This window comes from Daktulosphaira vitifoliae, unplaced genomic scaffold, assembly GCF_025091365.1.
Source record: "Daktulosphaira vitifoliae isolate Bord-2020 unplaced genomic scaffold, ASM2509136v1 Scaffold_4, whole genome shotgun sequence".
Classification (NCBI taxonomy): Eukaryota; Metazoa; Arthropoda; class Insecta; order Hemiptera; family Phylloxeridae; genus Daktulosphaira; species Daktulosphaira vitifoliae.
In genome coordinates, this window is record NW_026099575.1 from 18,717,576 (window position 1) to 18,740,991 (window position 23,416).

The window sequence follows — 23,416 nt, forward strand, 5'->3', positions numbered from 1 at the left end:
AGAAACAAATTATTTAAAAATTAAAAAGGATATAAGTAAACATAAACAATTTTAAGCTATTTAATATAAAAAAAAAAATAAGTTTAGTTGAATTTTTCTTTTAACTATACATTTTTATAATTATTTCTGATTTATTACCCTTACAATAATACATATATTTGTATAAATATTGGCGAAAACTCGGATTTTATCTATAAAAGCTTAAAAACCCACCTATTTTTCATCAAACAATTATTTGTTAATAATTGTTTTATTGAAAAAACTCATATTTATTTTTACATTAACAATAAAACAAAATAATAATAAATTAACCTATAATGATAAAAATATTAGCTTCAAAACTAAAATATCATGTTTTTTTAATTTTTATGTTATAAAATATTTATTTCAATAAAAATAACACAAATATATTCATAATATTAAAATTAAATTATCATTGTTCAATGTAAAATAAGCAGATAAAATTAATTTATTGTTATTAACTTCATTATAATTACTAAAAGTGCATACAGTTTTTTAAATACAAATGTCTACAAAAATGAATTTACACACAATTTCTGTAAAATCAATTGTTTAATGAATGATTAATGTGACTGAATAATTATTCATTTAATTACAGTTAATTATTTTCATGAATAAAATATATTAATTTTTTTTATACAAAATTATATAATTCTGATTATTTAAAAAAAAAACAATTTGAAAAATTGATCAAATTTTACATTTTTTATATTATTTTTATTATAGTAATATTTTTTTTTATGTAATACATAAAGTTACCTCATAAATTACTATATGCTTGCTTTCAATACAGCAACTATTTTAATCTTATCTACAAATGTATTATAATAATTTACTAGTTATAAGTAATTTTTACAGAATTTTAGTTATTTTAAATTAATTAATTATATTTTATGAAATCATCAAAAGTTGTATGAAGCTATTAAGTAATTTGTTTTTAAAATATGAACTATATGTATAGTGTTATGTTGATGCTTTATCTATGTTTATTGTACATCATACTTTCATGTATTATGTTGTTACTAAATAGTTAGTACTTTATAGTTGAACCTAATTGAAAGATAGTATAAATATATACGTTGAATTAAATAAAATTATAAATATTAAGCGAAAATAAAATTTTTATGAAAAATTATACAATTAGCATTTAGTATATTTACCTGTTTGATCTTAAAATAATTAAAAATTTCTCAATTTATTAGCAAGAACGGGAAATAAAACTTGCCTCAAGAATCACTTAATTACAGGTCACTTTTCCACAAAGATTTTTTTTGTGCTAGCAAAACATTTAAAGAACCTGCATATACTATTACTTATATTACAAAAATATGTTTTTCTTTTGACAATTTAAACAATTATGAAATACTTTTTTATGTTAGATTATATTTTAAAAATGAATTTTTATAATTATACAGTAAATGACAAATAAACAATTTTTACACTTAATTATACCACAAACATTAGAATTAAATTTTTATTAATAATACAAAATGATAAGTCAATAAAATATTAATCTATTTACAGAAAAACATTTTTTTTATCAAATAAACAATGATTCTTACTACATAACTTTGAATATTAAATTGTGAGAGAAACTTAGTTTAAAGTAAAAACTGACCAGTCTTTTCAGTGAAAATTAGATTGAGTCAAATGTTTCAGTTGTTTCTCCCTATCAAACTGTTATCAAGTGAAATTTTGTCTTTGACTAATAGAGTATTATGTGTAAATATAGTATTTGAAATTTATATTATGCAATTGAGTCATTTTGTGTTTGATATCATTAAGGAAAAATCTAAGATAATAAATATAAGCTATAATATTTATTCATCTTTATTTAATTAAAACATCAATGTTAAGACAAAGAACTGGTGTTAGAAATCGTAGAGCTAAGCATAAACATTTTAATGGTTTGCAAAATTACTATTTTTATAGTAAAGTAAAGGTTAACTTAAGGTGAGATAAAATATTTAGAAATTAATAATTACTGTGCGTAATACAAATTAAAAATAATCACTTAAAATATTTTATAAATAATTAATAAATAAAAAGTCTTACAATTAAATATTTAAAATTAATTACTTGTTAGATTACATAGTTGAATTTTTTGCCTCTTTCCATGTCTATCATGATGTTAAGAATTTAAAACTATATATTCGTTAAGTATTAAATTTAACTTTATCAGAATTAACTATCATTGAAAATTGATAAAATTGCAATCATAAACGAATTAAATAAAAATTGTGTTCATATTTGCCGGCTTAAAATATTCTAACAAATTCTATTACATTCTTACAAGTTGGTTCCCATAAATGGCAAGTTTGGTAGTGGCTACACTGTGAAATGTTCCTACAATGATGTATAACAAAACGGTAGGTAGCGGTACTAAAAAACTTCATTATAATCCAACATCAACATAACCTAAAATATAATCGAACGATTTTCTCTCTTGTTAACTTTCCACGTTAGAATTATTAACATTGTAATTTGTGTTTTCACAATAACTTAAATATTTTAGTTTCATCATTCAATTGGTACTGAAAATTCTTTTTTTTCAATATGGTGAGTTGCATGTATAAAATTTTCAACTAATTATTTGATAATCAACATTACTTAAATTTTTATTGAATTCGTACGTATATATTAAAACTATATAGATGATTTACATTGTATATTATAGTACACAATTTTGAATCAGTTTAATTTAAAATTGGTCATGTTCTATTAAATTTATTTATTATTATTAAATATTTATTTGAATTAATGATAAAAATTATTTTCGAGTTAAGTACATTACAAATGTATTCTGTTGAATACTACATCAGTATCGTTCGAAAAGTTATTAAAAATGACTTATAATTTATTTTTATTAACGATTGAATTATATGGCTTTTTATCTATCGATTGTTTCTATCTACAAGCCTCTTGATCATATGGAAAATCTAATATCTTATGATTTAATTTTGTTTAAGTAAGAGAAACTATTAAGTACTGTAAGATAGTTAATTGTAATGATTATACTAAAAATAAGACTGGTAAAATATGTGATTAAATTATTATATTATTATTTATTACTTAATTACTTTTTTTTTAGTAATTTTATTTAAAAAATTTTATTTTGCTAATATATAATTAGCAAAATTCATATTTCTCTTGAGTCAAAATTTGTTTTTTAGTTTTTTAAACAAACAAATACTGAATATTAATGCAATCATTAACTGGTTCAGAATAGTATAATAATAATCTTGGTAATCTCCATCTAAACTCTTTAAGTTTAAAAAATAGGTGCTTTTTAATATGATCATCATGAATGAAGCTGTATAACAGTATATTTATTTTAAAATGTTTTAAATAGTAATAGCAGATTAAAATTTAATTATTTATTATTATTTTTAATATTTACATTCCTAGTGCTTGAAATACTTAATATATATAATATAATATAATACCATTATAATTTAAAGTATTCAATAATTCTAACAAAAATATGGAGTTTTATTTTAACATTAATGCAATATTTTATTTTAGTCTTAGTTAAGTTATTTGATTGTATAAAATATGTATTTTTTAATTTAATTTTTAGGAATTAGAATTCAAAGATGTAGAAAACACACCAACTGATCAGAAACGACACAAAATCCGTATAACACTTACTTCTAAGAATATTAAGAGTTTGGAAAGTGGTATGTTTATCAGTTTTCTTATAATTTATTTTTTTAATAAAGATTACATTACTTTATTTACAATAGTATGTTCTGAAATGATTGCCGATATTAAGAAAAGGAAATTACCAGTAAAAGGACCAGTTCGTATGCCAACTAAATGTTTACGTATCACAACGAGAAAAACCCCTTGTGGTGAAGGTTCCAAAACATGGGACAGATTCCAAATGCGCATTCACAAGAGAGTGATTGACTTGAAATGTCCTAGTGACAAAGTGAAACAAATAACTAGTGTCAATCTTGAACCTGGTGTCATCGCTGAAGTTAGCATTGCTAGCGAGTGATGTGTTTTTTTATTTTACTTCTGATTGATTTGTATAACACGACAACTAAGATCATGTCTAATAAACGTTAAAATACATTGTATTGATGATACACTTTTAAATTATTAAAATACCCTCACTCCAAAATTTAAACATTTTTCAACTATAGATGTACTTTTATTAGGCAAAATTAAGGTTTATGGTATTCTTTAACTTAAATTTTGGATATTTGAATTATACCATGTTATGAATCAGCAGTTCCCAAATTGTGAAGTGGATCTGCATGAGAATCTAGGAGAATCTTTAATAAGAGGGGTAAATATAATATATAATTGTCTTATGATTTTTTTAAGTCATAGAATCTAAACACTTAAATCCTTTAGTTGTTAGAGGCGTGTGCATCATTACAAAACAATTTATAAACTTAAAATACTATATCAGCTTAAAAAATGGTTATTTATATTGTTATCATAATTTCAATGTTGCTTTATTCTTTAAATATTGTTATACATTTTTATTATTATATATTCAAATTCAAAATGACTTGGATAGTTATAATTGCTTGGTCAAATATTAAAACTTTGATTAACCCAACCACAACAATGACTCAATTTCTCAACTTAAGATATTTTATTGAACATCATAAAACTAATGATAAAAATAATCTGTTATTGGGTACCAGGGTTATAGAAAGTTATTTAATTATGCATTGTTATATTACAGTTTAATATTTATTTGTGTATGTATTTTCAACACATTTTTTCATATTCAAATACAAAAAGTTTATTTTTATAATCTTAAATTTATGTAGTAAAGTTTTTTTTCATGTTCATTTTAAAGAAACATGTATCTTAACAATCAATCAAACTGGCCAATATCTTTTATAGAATAGAAAAATTTAATAATTTGAATTTTTTAAAAACTTTTTATTTAAACAGATGTTATTAAACATTTTAGCTATATTTTTTATACTCCACTCTCCTGTATGATATTAGTGTCCAAAATTATCATATGAACTATGAAAATAATGTCTATTTTAAAATTGAAGTAAAATTCACGTGAAGTTTCAAAATTTGTAATAGTTAAATGTTTTTTTTTCTATTTTTCTAGTATCATTAATAATAACTTTTTTTATCTTATTTTTTTCTATTACGACTAAAATACTAGTCATTAATAATTAGCTTTAAAACTTGAGAACTTACAATAGAAAACTGTTCTTTTCGTATCTTTTCTTTTACCCAACTTCAGCCTTCCTCTTTTATGTTAATAGTGTTTGTTTATTTGCCTGTCACCACTTATTCTTAGATCTGACTAGTTCAATTATGATGAACAATACGTCAAAATATCACAAATTTTATACAGTTTAGACTTTAACCTCAAAATTTTCAAAAAATTTACTAGTTCCCTAAAAATAGGGGAAGTTCTGAATAAAGAATTGTGAATTGTCATATCATTAATATTGACATTTTTAAAACTTTTCCAATTCAAATTGAAATAATTTTTTGAAAAGTGATAAATCAAAACAATTTTTTTTATAAATTTCTAAGATTTTATTCCCTTATATTACTTGTATATTTTTCTAAATTTGACCTTTTGTTTCCCCACGGGGGAGAGGTTAAAACTTGATACATACATATCAAAAATAGAACTTTTTCAATTTTTAAAAACTTAAAAAAAGTGTTATCTCTATATTTTGTTATACGGTATAAGCATATAGGAAGGTAACTTAAATATCCGCATTTAATCTTCTTTTTCTCGCCTTTATCCCAACTATTTAATATCTCAAATCCTGTGTGGCAATTATTTTTACATCATGCAATTGACTGATTCGAAAGAGTATTTACACTTCACTGTATGTACTTTTGAGAAATCTAGCATCAGTTATGTCACTGTTTATAAATGTTTATCTATATTTAATTTAAACGGCAAATTTTCTATTATAATATTATTATAGATTAATGATAATTTTTTGATACTGTTATTATTTTTAATGAACAGTTAATAAAAATAATACAACTTTTGAGGGAATATGAGTATTGATTTCGAGATGATTAGGCACAATAACTGAATTCACTGATTAATAATTATAATATTTATTATTAATATTAAAATTCGATAATAATGGCTTAAAATCCTAATTTTTCTGTATATTAATTATTAGATATTTCAACTATTCTTATATATTTACGGGTATTCAACTCTTTCTCTTCAAGATCCGATCATTATCTTAAAAAAAATAATATTCTATTTAAAATAAATAAATTTAAGTTAAAGATTATACACAGCTTTGACATAAAAATAGAACATTAGATGAAAACAGTTTCCTCTAAGAATTAATAAAGTAATATTTAATATAAACATGTTAATTTTTTACTTAAAACTGTTTTAAAGATAAATCAACCAATTATTACAGCTCTACGTATTTCACATAAATGTATATGAAATTGTAAATTATAACCCATCATTCATGTTAATTAAATTTAGTTTATTCTTTTAAAATCATGAACCTAATTATGAATTAAGATTGTTTTCTTGTATGATTCATTTCATTATTAAATAAATTTCAACATTTGATTTGAGATATAACTTAAATACCCCACTAACGGAAAATTTAATTCATATGCGTTTATTACTTGATACATAAAAACATGCATAATGCATTCGTCTGTAATTGTACATTTCATGTCCAAAAAACGTTAAGTGACACGAATGATACATTTGTCATCTTATAAATATGGCCCATAGAAGTATGTCAGTCAATATCCAGAGATGTATTTAAAATTTTTTACATCTTAGGTAAAAAAAAGCAAAAATCAAAATTTCCTTAGCAATGTATTTTATAGAAAAACTAATCTTATATACAGGATTTTAACACAAATGATTACACTGTGATATGAATGTTAAAAATGTATGCTGATTAAGGGAATCTATCACCTAATTCTCTTTTATTTTACCACCACTGTGATGCGGAGTTCTCTAATATAAAATTTATAAATACTATTTTATACAATACAATATTACATACAATTTTAATAACTGAATTTGTTTTTGATAAATACTTATAAGAGCTGTTTGAAGGTTAGAAAATATTGAAAAATTAAAAATTCTATAGGATTCAAAAACTTATGCATTATAATGAAACATTAATAAAATTTAGATAAATATTTAGGGTAATTAAGCTATATTTAGACATAAAAATAAATAAATAAATAGGACCATTAAATTTAGCGTAGGAAAAAAATGGCATGCACTTTACTTCGTTATATTAACATTTTTATTTTTCATGTAACATTCGTGGGGTCTTGTTTCTGAAAATTGTTTGACCTAGCAAACTATGTCGAGATTTAAGACATCTACTATAACTGTTAGTACAAGTATCGATGAAATGTGATCGTGTATTTTAACTGAAAACATGATTGGAACATAGCCAAATAAGTGTTTTGCTTATTTGTCTCATTTCCGAAACATGCAGGTCGTAATACAAACAGTCGGCCAATTTTCAGAAACTATTTTATGGACTAACATACTAAGCTTTGCGTGCAAAATTATTTTACGGTAGCTATTCTACTGCACTTATACTTCCAGTTTTTAGAAGTTTGATCGTCCATTTATTACATTTAAAAATTGTATAAGATGACTAAGATTTTCAATTTTAATATAAAACTGATCAAAAATTAATTTAATGGAAAAAAGCACAAAAAATTCCTCTTTGTACAAATATAATTAATTGTTGTCATGAAAATTAAAAATAATAATTTTTTATTTTATATTAAAACTGAAATAAGAATTTAAAATTATATATACCAATACTTTATTCCATTGCTTTAACCAGGAAAAGTATCCCATTTAATGAAAGCACAAATATGCGAGTTTCAAACAATGGGTGGTGACATTAATAATGCATATACTAAAGTTATCAATTTTATTCGACTCGTCGACCTCAAAATTATTCGTCAAACTTTTTGATAAGCTCATTAATAACTAAATCCGTCACATCTACCTTGATGTTTTTTCACGCTATCTGACCCTGTATTTTACTCATCCCTACACATGACGTTATAATAATCGCCAAGTCAAACACACCACGTTCCAATAATAATCTTTGTTTCCGCTGTATACCCAGTTAGCAGTGTTGGCTAAAGTTCACTGTAGCGTGCACATCTTAATCCCAATTACTCGGTAACGTTTCCTCATAACATTATGTTTATAATACTAGCAAACACCAAGACGGTGAAAAATAACAGTAAGCGTTGTAAAGAGAAATTTGTAGGAGTTACTCTCTTTAAATAGTTATGTGGAGGTTCTTTTTATAAATTAATATTTATTACATTAGAAGAAAGAAGAGAAGGTGGTTAACATTTACGGTACCAACCGATAAATCTTTTAGACGTGCACTAACTGCCTTAAGTCGTGCTGTACAATAATAATAAACATCACATAGTTTATTGCAACATTTTTTCCATTATATTTTTAGTTTCGAAAAAAAATTTTACAATCACAAAGACTATTTTTTTAAAATTATATTTCATCAATATTATTTTTTGTTAAGAATTGTTTAACTAGTAAAAAATTATACAACGTGGTCTACGATATGTTGACAAAGCTAACAATTTATGATCTATTAAATATTTTGCGTTAGTTTTTTAAAAGTATTTTTATACTTTAAGACTATGAAAATATCAAGTTAATTTATAAGCACGCAAAGATTGCTTTAATTTAGCAATTTTTAGAACAATTAAGTTTATTAGCGAGTTAAAGTTGAAATATTATAAATAAATAAAAATGTATATTTGTTGGCAGTAGCCAGGATTTCAGTCGGGAGAAAGGGAACATCTTAGCTTTTCAACACAATACTACAAAAATATTATTTCTAAAAAAATTAAATGGATATCGTAGACTATCTGATACGTGTCCATATATTTCGATTCTCAACTGATAAATAAATACTACAAGTTCTTAAAAATCTATTTTAATCATAAAATGAAAAAACATCAATCTGTTTGTTATTTTGTACATGAAAATAAATCATTTTTATTGTAGAAGTCTTTACTGGATACATTTGAAATACAACATGTCTTCAGGGTAAGAATTCTGGACGTAATCGTTTATGTATCTCAAAGCAAAAAAATTATATTCTAAAAAATTCATAGTGTCGAAATAATAAGAATAAAGGAAGACAGGAGAAAATATGTGTATGCAAGAAAAAAAATAAAACGATACACAAATAATGCATATACGCATACTCATACATATTATACTGTTGAGCACAAGGAGTAGACCCGAAGGAATTCAACGTTTAGAAAACAATCTCTAACTTAGCGTCGCTTTAGGGGTAATCGTCTCTCTCCATTTGAAAAGGCACGTAGTAGTTGCGAAATAAATGTATGATAGCATATTAAGAAGATTTGACTGTAAAAGACTAGTAGAAGCCAAGGAAGAGGAGCTTTCTAGCTGATGAAATCGCATTCCACCGAACCAAAAACCTGTGACCGTAGTCTCGGTCGTTACCGATTATCTCTGTACTCAAAAAATAAATTGAAATATTATACAATAAGTTACAGCAGTTTGATGAAGTTTTTAAATAGTCACAACAGAATATTTATTGTAACCTGAGAGTGGTTTGATGAATTTAACTTAATTAGAAAAGTTTAATCTACTAACCTTAATAAACGAATGAGTGTTAATTTTTTAAAGTAACAAAAATAATTTTTCTTATACATAAAGAGATTATTTATATAAAGATTAAAAATATTAATTCATTATTTAATTTCTCGTTACTGTTCTTCATATGATTGGTAATTTATAATTAAACTATAATTACGCCTTTGAATTTAAACGAGACGTTTAAATTATCTCAAAAGTCAAACATTTTTGTTTTAAATAATTTGTTTACAAACAAGAATATATACTTTTAAAACGATAATATATCTAAATGTTGATTACATATTATAGAATCTCGTTCTAAATGCTATTCATTTATTTTGCTAATAAATTAAAATTAATTCAATATAATTAAATATTAAAATTATAATATAAGGAAAAAAATCACATTCCTATTATTTAGTGTACAAAACATTTTAAAATATTACATTAAAAATTAATACTGTAGTTTTTAATAAAAGTAATTTTATAATTATTTAAGATGGTTTACTTAATAATTTAGGCCCAAACCACTGAATACCCAATGCTCCAATTGGTGCGGTTATCAATATCGAGACTACGGCAATTGTCAAAAGCTGAGTAGCAGCTTCCACATCTTCGTGAGTTCCTTTCAATCTTGCCATATCCAGAGCAACAGGAGCCAGTGCTGCCTAGATTACAAAATAGTTATCTTAGATCAGAGCAAGAAAACATTTTAATTAAAACCTTCACATGAAAATTTTGTCAAAACATAATAAAAAAACCTAAAATATGTGGAGATGTCAGGAAACGAAAAATATAATGAAACATAATACATCTTATAACCCAAAACATTACCCAACCCAACTAAAATAAATTTTTTTAAACATAATATGTTCAAAAAATGCATGTAAAAAAAGTATTTATTTGTTCTTATTAAAATTTACTTATGGGAGTGAATTATGTTTCGAACCCTTTTAACGTTAAACGTAAAAATTTAGTAATGTTATTATATATTTAAATGTTAAATAAATAAAATCTTTAATCGGAACCTTGCCTTTTTTAATTTTAACAATAGTATAAGAATTGAGATGTTTAAAACATTTTGTTTTAAATTCTACGATTAAAAAATATTGTAAGCTTCTAAATTAATCAAACGCTAATTTGTTTACATTGTTTTAAACAATATATAAAAAACCGTTGTTTAAAACTATAAAAAAAAAATTTTACTCATCATTTTGGTACAAAGACTATCCAAATCAAAAATTTATAAATAAAAATAATTATAATGTTTGCTTTATTTTTATTTAAACAGTTCTTTCCAAACACAGTCAATATAGTTATGACAAAATTGAATAAATATGCGATTTTTAACCATTAAAAAACATAGAACTTATCATCATTGCACTCTTGAATAATTCTAAATTTTACCATCAAATATTTTTTACAAAGCAAAGTTCTATTATTTCTGTCTATATTATAATCAGAAATTAAATTATAATTAGGAACACCCCTGTGTCAAGTAAAAATATAAAATAACTAATTAATTATTAGTTTTTATTTGAAATTTAGTAAAAATATAATAAAAGGTTTTTCTCAAACCTGATAAATATTAAAATTGAGTGCTAGCATAAATTTTGCCACCAGTGACTTGAAACTATGAATGATAGAAAAGATGGTTAAATTTACGTATATTACAACATAATGTAATCAAACCCGTATCTCCTTACAAAAGTACAAAACACTACCGATTGAGCTCGGTAAACTATAGATAATTAAATTTAGCATTAATATTCACGTACTTGCACGGTTGCTTTCGGAAGCCACGCTATATTAATAAATGTAACTTCTCTCCAATTAAATCCTGTGCCCGATACTGAAGCTGATGTAACAATTAAACGAATCTAAATAAAATAATTATCAGTAAAAATAATTGATATGGAAGATTTTACCATCTTTATCTTACGATCAAGCCACCAACTAACACAACTAAACCAATCAAAACTGTATCATTGCCTAATAGTAAATCAAATTTAATTTCAGTACCAATAGACGCAAATAAAATTGGTTGTAGAGCAAACCATAAAGAATCAAAAATTTCTTCTATTTGATCTTTCTTTTCATATTCCAGAACTTCATTATCTTCCGAATTCCTCAAAGCTTTGAGATGTTTTTGCAATTTTTGCTTCCATCCTGTATTTGCTACAAATGCAGATATTATGCTAGCCAATGGTCCAGCACCCGGGTAACCATAAAATTGACTGCCAGTTACTGCTAAAAAGCCACCAGCTCCCAAAATGAAAGCTCTCTTGTTTGTCGTCATTTTCTCAAGTCTATGTAAAATATTATAATTTTTATAATATTTTATAAGCATTAATATATATCAATAATATAATAATAAATTCTTTCATCCAAAACATGTATATTTTTCAGAATATTATGATAAATATTAAAATTATTTTAAAGTTTATTTCGCAGTTTTCTTAAATTATTTATATTATTTTACTTGCTCAGTAGTTTCTTGTTGGTTATCGTTAGCTTGATCTTTGTTATAATTGTTAGCCCAAGGAGATGGTGGTATATACATCAAAACAAATCCCCACAATATACCCAAAGCTGTGCCTATACCTACGTCCACTGGACCTTGAATAATCTTACTTGTTAAATTACCTGTAAAAGTGAAAACTCATCGAACTCTAATCTGAAGTAATTTTTTGATCAGCTTAACTTTAATCACCTTCAGAGAAAACTAATCCAAGTAACACACCAAATGCGCTAATAGATATAATATCATCCAAACTTGAAGCTGCTATAACTAAAGTATTGACACCATTAGATTCACCATAGCCATTTTTCTTCAACCATAAAAGTCTTGGCACCAACACAGCAGGACTAACAGCTGATAACACAAATCTTAAAAAAAAAGTTTATATTTAGAATGTACTTGATGTCAGTGAAAACATTAAGTTTACATTACAACATTATCAATAAAACTATAAAATATTGCATTACCAACTAGTTCAAGTACACTATTAAAAGTAGGTAAAGTAATTTTCTGAGGTTTTATTTATCTAGTCAACGAGAAATAAAAATCCATAGTTATATTAAAACCATACAATTATAAATTAACTTATCTCATAAGCCCTAGTAAGGTTTAAATGTGTTATAACTACAACTAAATGAATTTTCCACAAAATAATTTTACATTTTTATGTAAAATGTATTTTTAAATATTAATAATATTATTGTGGGCATAATTTTTGAATTTGAATTTATATTTGATAATATGAATTAATATACTTATTCTATTTCCTATCAATGATTCATGAACATTGAAAACACACGTTTTGATTAATAGTTAAATGATAAGTTACAATTTTTGAATCGTGGAATTACATTAAAAAGCTTTATAAATATCGCTTTACCTTTAAATATTGGCACCACAATACTATTCCTCCATTCATTTGGTATTTTCCTTTCTAATAAGATTTTATTTAAAAGTTCCTTCAACCACCTTATGCCAACACCGCCTAATATTTTCCATACTTCAACTGGCACTTCATCTGGCCCTATTGCTTTATTCTTTTTCATTGATTCCACAGCCTCCCATACCTCTTTCTCACTAATTAAATCTACCAATCCCTCATTCCACGAGATATCCTCTAATGTCTCTTTTGAGTACTCCTTATCCAATAATTTTTGAAAATACTCTTTCCACCTTTTTTTCACATCATCATCACTCGAGAGTACCTTATTATCAACACTTTTTATACACCTTATATAATGATAATCTTTAGACCTTTTCTCTCTTATCTTTGCAAGTCTATAGATTTCTTTCTCGCCTACCTATGTACTAGACTTACCTGATTACATTATTTTATAACCCTCACCTATTTCCCTTGATTTCTCTTCTTTCACTTAGTCTCCTGCACACAACAAATGTTAACTTTTTTCCTCTTTAATACTTCTACTAATTCTCTACTTCTACCAGTTAATGTTCCAACATTCCAAATACCTATTCTTACTTTGCATCTATCTTTCTCCCTTATACACGAGTCCAGCTTAAAGTTAAGTGGTGATGTCCTTACACCGTTGACACTACAAGCGTTGGGTAGACCTGTACACATGACTGGTGAAATAGCTACCACACAAATTGTCCGGCTGGTATCAAACACATTATTCCTTAGGCCTTCTCTGTTTTTAACTACTTTCTGTTGTCCCCGCGTACATCCGAGATGGGATTTTCTTAGGCGGATTTTGGACAAGTTTTGTTCAGGATTTCTCATACTTTTTTGACAAAAATGTTTACAGCGGCTGTCGACCTAACACAACCTCATTAGTCCCCTCTTACGACTGGCAGAGGGTTCTACACCAAGAGATACATAAAATGATTAATATTTTTTTAAATGATGTATTAAAATAAAAAAACAGTTATAAACAAAAAAAATTGTTTTTAAATTATTACAAATTTTGATTTTTGATGTTTTAAAAGTAATTAGTGGAAAATATCATTTTTAACTTATTATTATTTGTTTTTGATATTTTAAAGTTTGTTTGTTGAAAGTTTATAATAAAAAAAAAGTTAAATTTGTTACTATAACTTTAAGCTCATCTTCAAGTTTGAAATCAACATTATTAAATAGACAATTTTATGAGAAATAAAAAAGTAGTATTTTTAAGATTAATATGCAGTCAGGAAATTGTATAATTCCTAATTACTGTAAATTTATCAGAAAAGCTCAATATTTTTTTTGTATTTTTATTGTAATAGATCACTTAAATAGAAATCATAGTAATCATTTCTAAGAAAATTTTGGTGTTTAAAAAGATTCTACAATTGAAGTATTCAGAACTTAATTAATTTTCACTAAAAAAATCAATCAAAATGTTATTAAAAAAATCTACTCAATTAAGCGTATTATAAAATTTGATTGTAATTGTAAATATTTTTTGTTAAATTTAGGTGAAACTAAAATAATTTTTTTTTTAGATTTGATTTATATAGCAACATGTTACCAAAAAATTTGGAATATTATAGACTTGTAGAGACCATGGAACAATCGAGAATATTCGCGACAGATAGGCAACACAAAATGCATATAGCGCGAATGTTCTCGATCGCCCCATAAAAAGAATATTCTAGAACACTAAACGCGACATCAGTCAATCAAACTATCAGTCATAAGTTAGTTCGCCACAAGTAGACAGTTAGTACATGCAGTGGTGCATATATTGTAAATATTCTAAAAGTGTTTAAATAATAAACCGTCTATCATTTTTCTCTTTTTTACGTAAATTGGTGTTTTTATTTATTGTTTAATCAATATGCGAAACACCAAAGACTGGTACTAACATAATAAAAAAAAAAATTTTTAAATTAATAACTAAGTAAAATTATTTGTATTTGTAGTAGAATACAATATATCAAACCTAATTCGACAATAAAAAAACGTTAGAAAATTTCCCACAAAGCACTATGTATATAATCGCTCCTAAATCGTAATATACATCAGGCAGTCGTTTATACATTTGGACTTTTGATTCAGGATATTGTTTATTATTATTGTAGCGACCAAAACATACGCAACGAATATTCTCGAATGTTCTCGTTATCAAAAACCTTCGAGAAACTTCGATAACGCCATAAGATAACCTACGCGGGTATAGAATATTCTAGAATTAGCGAGAGCCTTATCGGAGCTATATATATATCGGAAGAATCAGTCAGTTTAGTTAGTTCAGTTCAGACTGTCTAGTCCGCGATACGCTACACGACCGCTACACCCCGCCGCTGTTGTCATCGTGTATTACGTTTACTTCGATTATTTTATTTTTTCCTTACTGTATATACATTTATTTTCTTTTAGTGTTTATACGTCTATTTACGTGTTATAATTTTGTTTAATAAAGTCTACCGCCATTTAAATAATTGTGTGTTGTAAGATATAACCCACATTATTATTATTGGATAATAATCATGCCGTTAAGTGCGAAAACCAAAACCACGGAGAGGAACGAGGCGCTAATTATTTATTGACCGTCTGTCACACATTCGTTCACTGCAATAAATTAAAGAAATCTACGTGGTCGCAGAAATGGTCAAGTCAAAGTTGGAAATTCGTTTGTGCCAACAAAATTTTCTGGTTACGCGAACAACAACACGCTGTGATGAAGCTCAGGTTGACCAAAGATCGAAGAATTCGACCATGATATTTTTATTTTGAGTTAATATTTATAGACCATTTTTTTAATTATTCAGTTACCGATGTAATGGAGACGCTTATTTTTAAGATAAATTCAGTTTTAATGCCAGCTATTTCCACAAGTAGTTTCCCATACTAATAACGCCTCAGCCATAATACAACACTTATTTACCAAATTTCGATTTGTTTAAATTTGATGCTAATCCAGAAAAATGGGATTCGTTCTATGAAAGTCTTTTGTTTTCGTCAGAAATATTAATAAAATCAATCGATTTCTATTATTATTATCATGTATATCTGGTTCGGAGCTATATACAATAAAGGCTTACCACCAACAATGATAACGCATTTCATAGAGTGATATGAAAAATAACGTCTATTATCGTTTGTACATTTAGATAGACTATTTTCGTTCAAACCAATTGTTATAGAGTCACTATCAGCTTTAAATAATTTTATAGATGTTTGACAATGCAACAGCCATAAAAATCTCGGCGTGGAAAACTTATCTGGATTTTTACTCTTTTAAATGGGCGCTAAGGCATTAGATGTAGACACGTGTTGTTTGTGAGTCGCAGTCTACTATTCCAAATATAGACCACCGGATCACCTTTGTTTGACAACGTTGTCAAATTCGAGAAAATATCAATAGCGTTAAGAAAGTACGCGCGAACAAACATTTCTTGTTATAAAATCACATAAAGAACTATATTAACCGAAACTACCATATAATCGAAAAACTTAAAAAAGGCACTCTCGTTACTACATATTGAAATATAAAGGTATCAGAAGTTCTAGAACATTTACAAAAGATAATTTCTTGTTCAAAAGTTGCCATTTTTAATTCCTCTGTGGACAGTCAGATTTCCAAAAAGATATATCTAATATTAGGGTAATATCTAAGCTATTTAAATAATTATTACACACATTAATAAAAAAATTAAAAACTTAGAGTGCGTAACAAACTTAACTAAAATTAAAAATTTTTTATACTCACAGTAGATATTTAATTTATGAGAAATAAAAAAAATAAAAATGTGGAATTTAATTACTATACATATTTATCGCCTAGCTAATGAAGATGTCTGTGAGTAAATATCGAACCTGAGACGTTGTGTATCAAATACTGTAGTTTTATTGGTATAAAATATATTAATTTAATATACTTGAGTACAAGTTGAATTCTTACCCAAGAGATAGAGCCCATTCCCACGAATAACTTGGAATGATAAAATATGCTATTATTGCTGCGGCAAACGCTTCAGCTACACATGGTAGAATTGAAAGTTTAATTACCGCCACACTGAGCCGTTTCAATTGATCAGGATCTAGTCCTAGACCACCTTTAATAAGGATAACTGAAAGTGCCGCTTCTCTATAAACAATAATTCAATAATTAGTCTCTAAAAATAGTTATCAGTTGAAAAGGAGGAAAAGTTTTCTTAAATCGCCGAGTTAATTAAACATAAATTAACTCAAAAATTTATTATAAAATTATTCATTTTATTAACTTCAATTATTTTAAAACAGAAAATAAAATGGTAAGTTTTTCGATATTTGATAATTATTATATATTAATAAATAAAAATTCTGAAATATTTAATAGTATAAATCATCACAGTATACCTAAAAAAATATTAAATGGTAAGTTTAATTATTAAATTTTACTTTTATTAATTAAAAAAAAAATTTTTTAGGAAAACTCTATTAAATTAAAACATTAAAATTACATAATTTTGTTGTATTTTTAGGAATAAATTATAATATTTGTATTTAGTATGCGATTATAGTATTAATAGCTAAAATTTAAATTTAATATTTTTTATTATAAACATGTTTTTCTAAAATTTTAGTACATTCAGTGTTTAAATTGAACTAACAGGAAATAAAAAAGATATTCGCCTTCTTATTAGATTGTATGTTCTTATCAATTTTCAATTGATCGCAAGAGTACGTTAACAATAAATGACGAATAATTAAGTTCTATTTTATTTATTTGTTACAAAAAATATATATCTTAATACAACATTCAATATTATAAAACATTACAAATAAGGTTTTAGTATTTTTTTTCATGAGCCATGTTTGTGCTTATGAATTCACTTCTTATAAAATTAAGATCTAATTCTTTATCTTTCCTGAGAAAATATCAAAAATCAGCATTCAATTTTCATTCTCAATTATTATTAACATATTTATATTAACATTGTTTCTTAATTAATAAAAACAAGTCATTGAGTAGTAAAACTTTTTATTTTCAGCGTCATTATAAAATAAATAAAATTATTGTGTTATTGTTACCTCATGATAGCCACTAGGTGAACACACCATTCGGTTCTAACGACATATAGCCCACAGTTCTGAAGAATAATTCCTGCAATCAACATGCCTAATAATGATGGCATACCAGCTATTTTATCTATGAGCCATCCTCCAGCAGCACCACACACATACAGCAAGTATAGTGAAGTAATGCTTCCTCCCGGAAAATTTGTTAAGTGTGGTGATAAATTAATATAAAACAGGTACCAAACAATTCCAATGGAGAGAAGAACTGCTAAAAAACTCGATACTAATGCTGGCAGTTGGCGATCACAAAAGTTAACTGAATTAGTTGTATCTTCACTATTAAACTGAACTCTTTGTGGTGATTGCATATTTTGAGTTACCATGTTTAATGGAGATTTACTGATGTTAGTTTCAACGCTACAAACTGATGAATCTGAAAGTTGTATTGTAAATAACTGAAGTACAATTTTTTACAGTTTCTGATGAAATCTAATTATAAAATGTATCACAATAATATGCACTTATCGCACATGTTTCGATAGCTAATTTTTATTACTAACTGGTTTAATTGTTAATCAATATTAGCATTACTAATTATCATTTTTATTGAATTTGATTGGTATAATTGAACGGAGTTCATATAAAGAGAGACAATTTATTAACAGATATTTTTCCGAGTCAAAGCAGGCATGTAGTTAGAAAAAAATCAGGGTTATCCGGCACATCTTAAATTTACTCAACCCCAGGGTCAGCCTCAAACTAAAAATTTCATTATCTTCGCTAAAAAATAGAGTTAAGTATGCATGTTGAAACCAATTGATTGTGTTTACTAATTGGTAATATAATTATCATAAAATTTATTATAATTTTATATTTTATATTCTTATAAAATGTTATTTAAAAAATTAAATATAAAATTTTCGTGAACTAAAATGTTTTGCTTGTATATATGTGTGAGCTTATAAAATAGCACAATTATCAAATTTTACTTTTTTAAAAATTATATTATTTAATAACCATTTTTAGTTTAACTTTTATATTTTTTACTGTTATCTAAATATGAGTTTTTTGTAGTATACAAATTTATATATAACGTAGATTTATAGGTGTTAGTTTAGTCAAAAACTGTAATGTTTTCAAATTGATACATTCGTCAGATAGAAAGTTGAAATATGTCCAATAACATTAATTTTTAATAATTAATTTAAATTAATTGTGAATTTAAAAAAATTGAGGGAAGAGGTACTAATTAATGATTAGGAGTGCTAAGCACCTTCTAGTATCTATCTGATGTACTCTTATAAGTAGTTAAAAAGACCATCTCTACCTCATTTTTGGTATTAGGTGGGATGTTAAGTAAGTCATGCAAGTTTTTCTATGGATAATTATATAAATCAAAGGGATACAATATATAATAACAAATGGTATCTACCCAAATTAAATTGATAATCACTTTTTAACGAATGATCATATGGACGTAGCACTGTGACCAATAATTCCAGCGGAAATATTTGACAAAATTAATATTTTTAAAATGTTTGAATTGAATTAGGGTATTTCAATTCCTTGCATAAACTTTGTCTAATTTTTAGTATAAGTATTCTTTAAATTCCAATCCACTTCTGTTACTATCATGATGACTATGTTATGTTCTATTATAGTCTTAAAATTTTGTATACAATTTATTGAGGATGTTTAAATTTGTTTAAACATCCCTAATAAACCACTGTGTGTGGCTAATGTTTCAATTTATAACTATTTATCTGCAATTTTAACTTTTAAAAAAAGTTTAATTATATATTTATTCAAAATCAAAGCTTGTATAAATGTATTTCTTAGTTAATTAGATATTACACTTTTATGTTTTAATTTTGTTTAGGTGGTAAATCTTTTTACAAAAATAAATCAATTAATATGTACTTTTATCATATTATATGTGTTCAATATTTTATTAGGAATTCAAATAAAAAATATTTTAATCTTTGATTAATTGGAGATTATTTTGAGAAAATGGTCCTGTAAAATGTTGTAATTTTTTGTTTATTTAGAAATTTTATTAGATATTTTCTATTGCATTTACCACTATCAAAATTGTTTGAATTTAGTTACTAAAATTTATAAAAATTTAAAAATTTAAAACTTTCATTAAACAATATATAGAAATATTTTTTCATTGGTGTTTCATGAAAAATGATCTATTTTAACTTTTCCACTTACTTACAAAAACTTGCAATTGTACAACTTAGAAAATAATTTCAATTCCACTTACAAAATAAATTGGTTAAATTGAGCTTTCTATGTATATTTGAAAATTGGTTCAATAAGATTTTTCTTTATAAATACACAAAAAAAAACTAAAAACAATGTACACATTTTAGTGTTGCGGAGTCTACTAACTACAAGTATTCTTAGATAAATTTAACTCGCAATTTTATTATTATATTTTCATTATTTTTAAAATTTTATAATATATATAATGCTTAACACATTACACATGATGCTTATAATAACTATCACGATTCAGAAGCTTGTATTATACGTACGCTTATTATGTACATAAACATGATGATGTATGCGATAATTTAGCGGTAATTGTACATATGTTTTGAATATTATACTTTTAATATTAATTTCAAATAATTTTAATACACTATGTTATAACACCTTTAATAATAATTAAAAAAAATATATTAACATTTAGCAGTCTATAATTTTTAGCTATTCCAACTTACTCAACACTCTGTATAATAGTTGTATAATGTAGAAAGACAAATATATAAACAATACAAAAAATTAAGCTAATTACTTAGCTATTGTTTACAATTATTACCAATGAGTTAGTAATATGTGTACATTTTCTGCGCATGAGCATATAATACAAATATAACACGATACATCATAAATTCTTAATTATCAATGTCAATAATTGACATTGATAATTATTATCAATGAAGATATCAAGTTCCATATTATACTAAAGTAAAATATATATAATTGAAAATTCTGTCAAATAAAAGTTAATTGATAACTATATAATAATTTTAAAGTATAAAACATTATAATTTTTTTCTTTTTAAAAGTTAATGTATATCATAGATATTATGTTCTATAACTTTCAAAAAAAAAATAAACAAAATTTCTCCTATTCCTATCTCATTCTTTTATAAAGTAGTATCAACTTAAGTTTTTTAAACGGAGACATATATGTTTAACTAGGTTAAAAATAAGAAAATTATCTAATTAAGAGAACAACTGGTCGATAAATTTTTAAAATCTTATTGTATCAGTATTTTAAAAAATATTAGTACTTTTATATTATGGCGGGAGGGGTAAAGTTTTTATCTTCATTTATAAAGTGCACTTTTCTACGAGTTAACTTACTTTTTTTTTTTTTTGAAACACAGAGGATAATATTTACTTCTGGAAAGAAAAAATTATAATATATTTTATATTATTAAAGATTTTGTTTGATGCATAGTCAATCGATCACCTTTTATAACAACTCTAACGTATATGTTTTAATGGATACAATAAAATAAGTTTAGTAAAACTATATTTCATTCATTATTAAGTATAACTTTTAGGCATAATTTTAAACTAATACTAACCATTTTAATATTTAAGAACAATGAATATTACAATAATGAAATTAAGTACAAATTAAAATTAAAACATATGTGACATTATAGGAATTATTTATTTATTATATTATACTGAATTTTAACGTTTTTCAATCAAGTATCAATAAATCAAGGCTCAAATAATTGTGATTTATTGAAAAGGGATTAATAATAATTTTATACATCAAGACTCCGGCAGCAACTGTTTGCCGCCGAAGTCGTAGGTGGCAGCGAAATGCCTTAGACTGGAAACATTTTACATAGGTTTACACACTCTAAATTCCTAGACAACAATTATTATCAGGATATTAACTTGTGATTTTAATAATCATGTTATTTAAGAGTCCCTAATATATTTTAAAAATGTTAAGATTGTTGTCATTTATGACAAAAATGCAATTTTGAGGTAAAAACTAATTTTTAATTTTATATTAAAATTTAATAATTTAACTCATGATTTATTTTTTATTATTTTAATAATTTAAATTAAACAAAAATAAAATACAGATGAGTAAAGTAAACACATGTCGAATATTGCTTCTTAAAACTTTAATTTTGACTTAGTTTAGTCTTAAATCCTAAGTCTAATGCTAAAACCCAATCATTAATATAAGTAAACTTAAATAAACTTTAAAGACATAATTCATTACTATAAATATTACTTTATTCGATCAAATATTAAGTTATTTAGTTGTTTAATATAAATGAAAAAATGTTATAAAAATTATAAAATTAATCGATGTAAAAGTTTTTGTTTATTTAAATAAAATTTTACTCATAAATACTATTTTCAGCAATAACATGTATGACTGATATCTATATTTAATATAAATAGATTGAGTATTTTTTTTTGAATCTATTGATAAAGATTCATTACTCTATCTAAAATATTATTGATACGGATTTTAAAAATGTAAAAAGTGTATCAACTAGCCCCGGTTTCCAAACTTTCAAGGTACATTTATCTAAAATTCTATCACTATAAAGCATGATATTTCACTTATAAATGATAAAATCATATGATGAAAATACTTGTAGACATTATTACATGTTTTGGACGAACTATAAGATTGTAAGAAGTTTGATATACAGTATGAATAGTAAAAATTTTAATTAAAGTTTTTAGTTTTAAATTAATATTTTAAATATATTTTCAATTTTAAATAAAAATTGGAAAATTAATGATTAATCAAAATTTTACCAGTAAAATTTGTGCTGCCATAATTTGTACTGGTAGTTATTAGACTTTTTTGATCACTTTTCATGTTGCTTTTTGCATTTTTCTTAAAAAAGGACATTATTACTTTTTTATTGTTATAATTTTAAAATTTTTTTGATGTTAAATGTAGATAAAAAAATTAACGTATCCACGTGCAAGTGTTATGTATAACATAAGTATTTAATAGTAATCAAAATGCATACTTCATAAATGTTTCACGTGTACTGCTAATTTTGATTGTACCTATACATAAAACACTTTGTATTGAAAGCGATTAGTAAATGAAACTACTTGTTTATCAAACTAAATGCCCTAGTTAATTTATATCAGTGTTCTTTATTTATACACATAATAATTCGAAATATTTATAATTTTATTTGTATATGATTACGTGAATAAATAAGCAACGATGTTATATTATACTTCTCAAGTATTACCCAATATGTACGGAAATAACAGCTTC

The 23,416-nt window shown here is 24.7% G+C and overlaps 3 protein-coding genes across 14 annotated transcripts in view; 1 reads left to right on the forward strand and 2 right to left on the reverse strand.

Moving 5' to 3' along the window:
- The window catches only part of LOC126904877 (uncharacterized), a 35,750-nt gene extending 33,388 nt beyond the window's left edge, over positions 1-2,362 (reverse strand). For 4 of the 6 annotated variants that reach the window (XR_007703845.1, XR_007703841.1, XM_050684216.1 and 1 more), the window contains exon 1: positions 2,101-2,362. The gene's annotated coding sequence lies outside the window, so the exon portion shown is untranslated. Of the gene's footprint in view, positions 1-871; positions 1,072-1,181; positions 1,814-2,100 lie in introns of those variants that run through there. The other 2 variants (XR_007703844.1, XR_007703843.1) reach the window with 2 other exon arrangements.
- Positions 2,363-2,412: 50 nt separating this feature from the next.
- On the forward strand, positions 2,413-4,113 carry LOC126904878 (40S ribosomal protein S20). The gene is made up of 3 exons (XM_050684218.1): positions 2,413-2,580; positions 3,602-3,701; positions 3,768-4,113. Exons 1-3 carry the CDS (start codon positions 2,578-2,580, stop codon positions 4,022-4,024), a joined length of 360 nt encoding a protein of 119 aa, XP_050540175.1. The 5' UTR covers positions 2,413-2,577; the 3' UTR covers positions 4,025-4,113.
- Positions 4,114-9,942: 5,829 nt separating this feature from the next.
- Positions 9,943-23,272, reverse strand: LOC126904006 (sodium/hydrogen exchanger 9B2-like). 7 transcript variants are annotated; one of them, XM_050682624.1, is made up of 9 exons: positions 23,157-23,272; positions 22,936-23,017; positions 18,127-18,547; positions 17,015-17,200; positions 12,360-12,535; positions 12,137-12,292; positions 11,589-11,959; positions 11,425-11,526; positions 9,943-10,314 (listed from the first exon to the last, which is right to left on the reverse strand). In XM_050682624.1, exons 2-9 carry the CDS (start codon positions 22,997-22,999, stop codon positions 10,141-10,143), a joined length of 1,650 nt encoding a protein of 549 aa, XP_050538581.1. In that variant the 5' UTR covers positions 23,000-23,017; positions 23,157-23,272; the 3' UTR covers positions 9,943-10,140. The 7 variants fall into 7 exon arrangements, with proteins under 7 accessions (XP_050538581.1, XP_050538580.1, XP_050538585.1 ...); XM_050682623.1 differs by lacking the exon at positions 23,157-23,272 and having other exon boundaries at positions 22,936-23,124; XM_050682628.1 differs by lacking the exons at positions 22,936-23,017; positions 23,157-23,272 and adding an exon at positions 20,847-20,938.
- Positions 23,273-23,416: the final 144 nt, after the last annotated feature.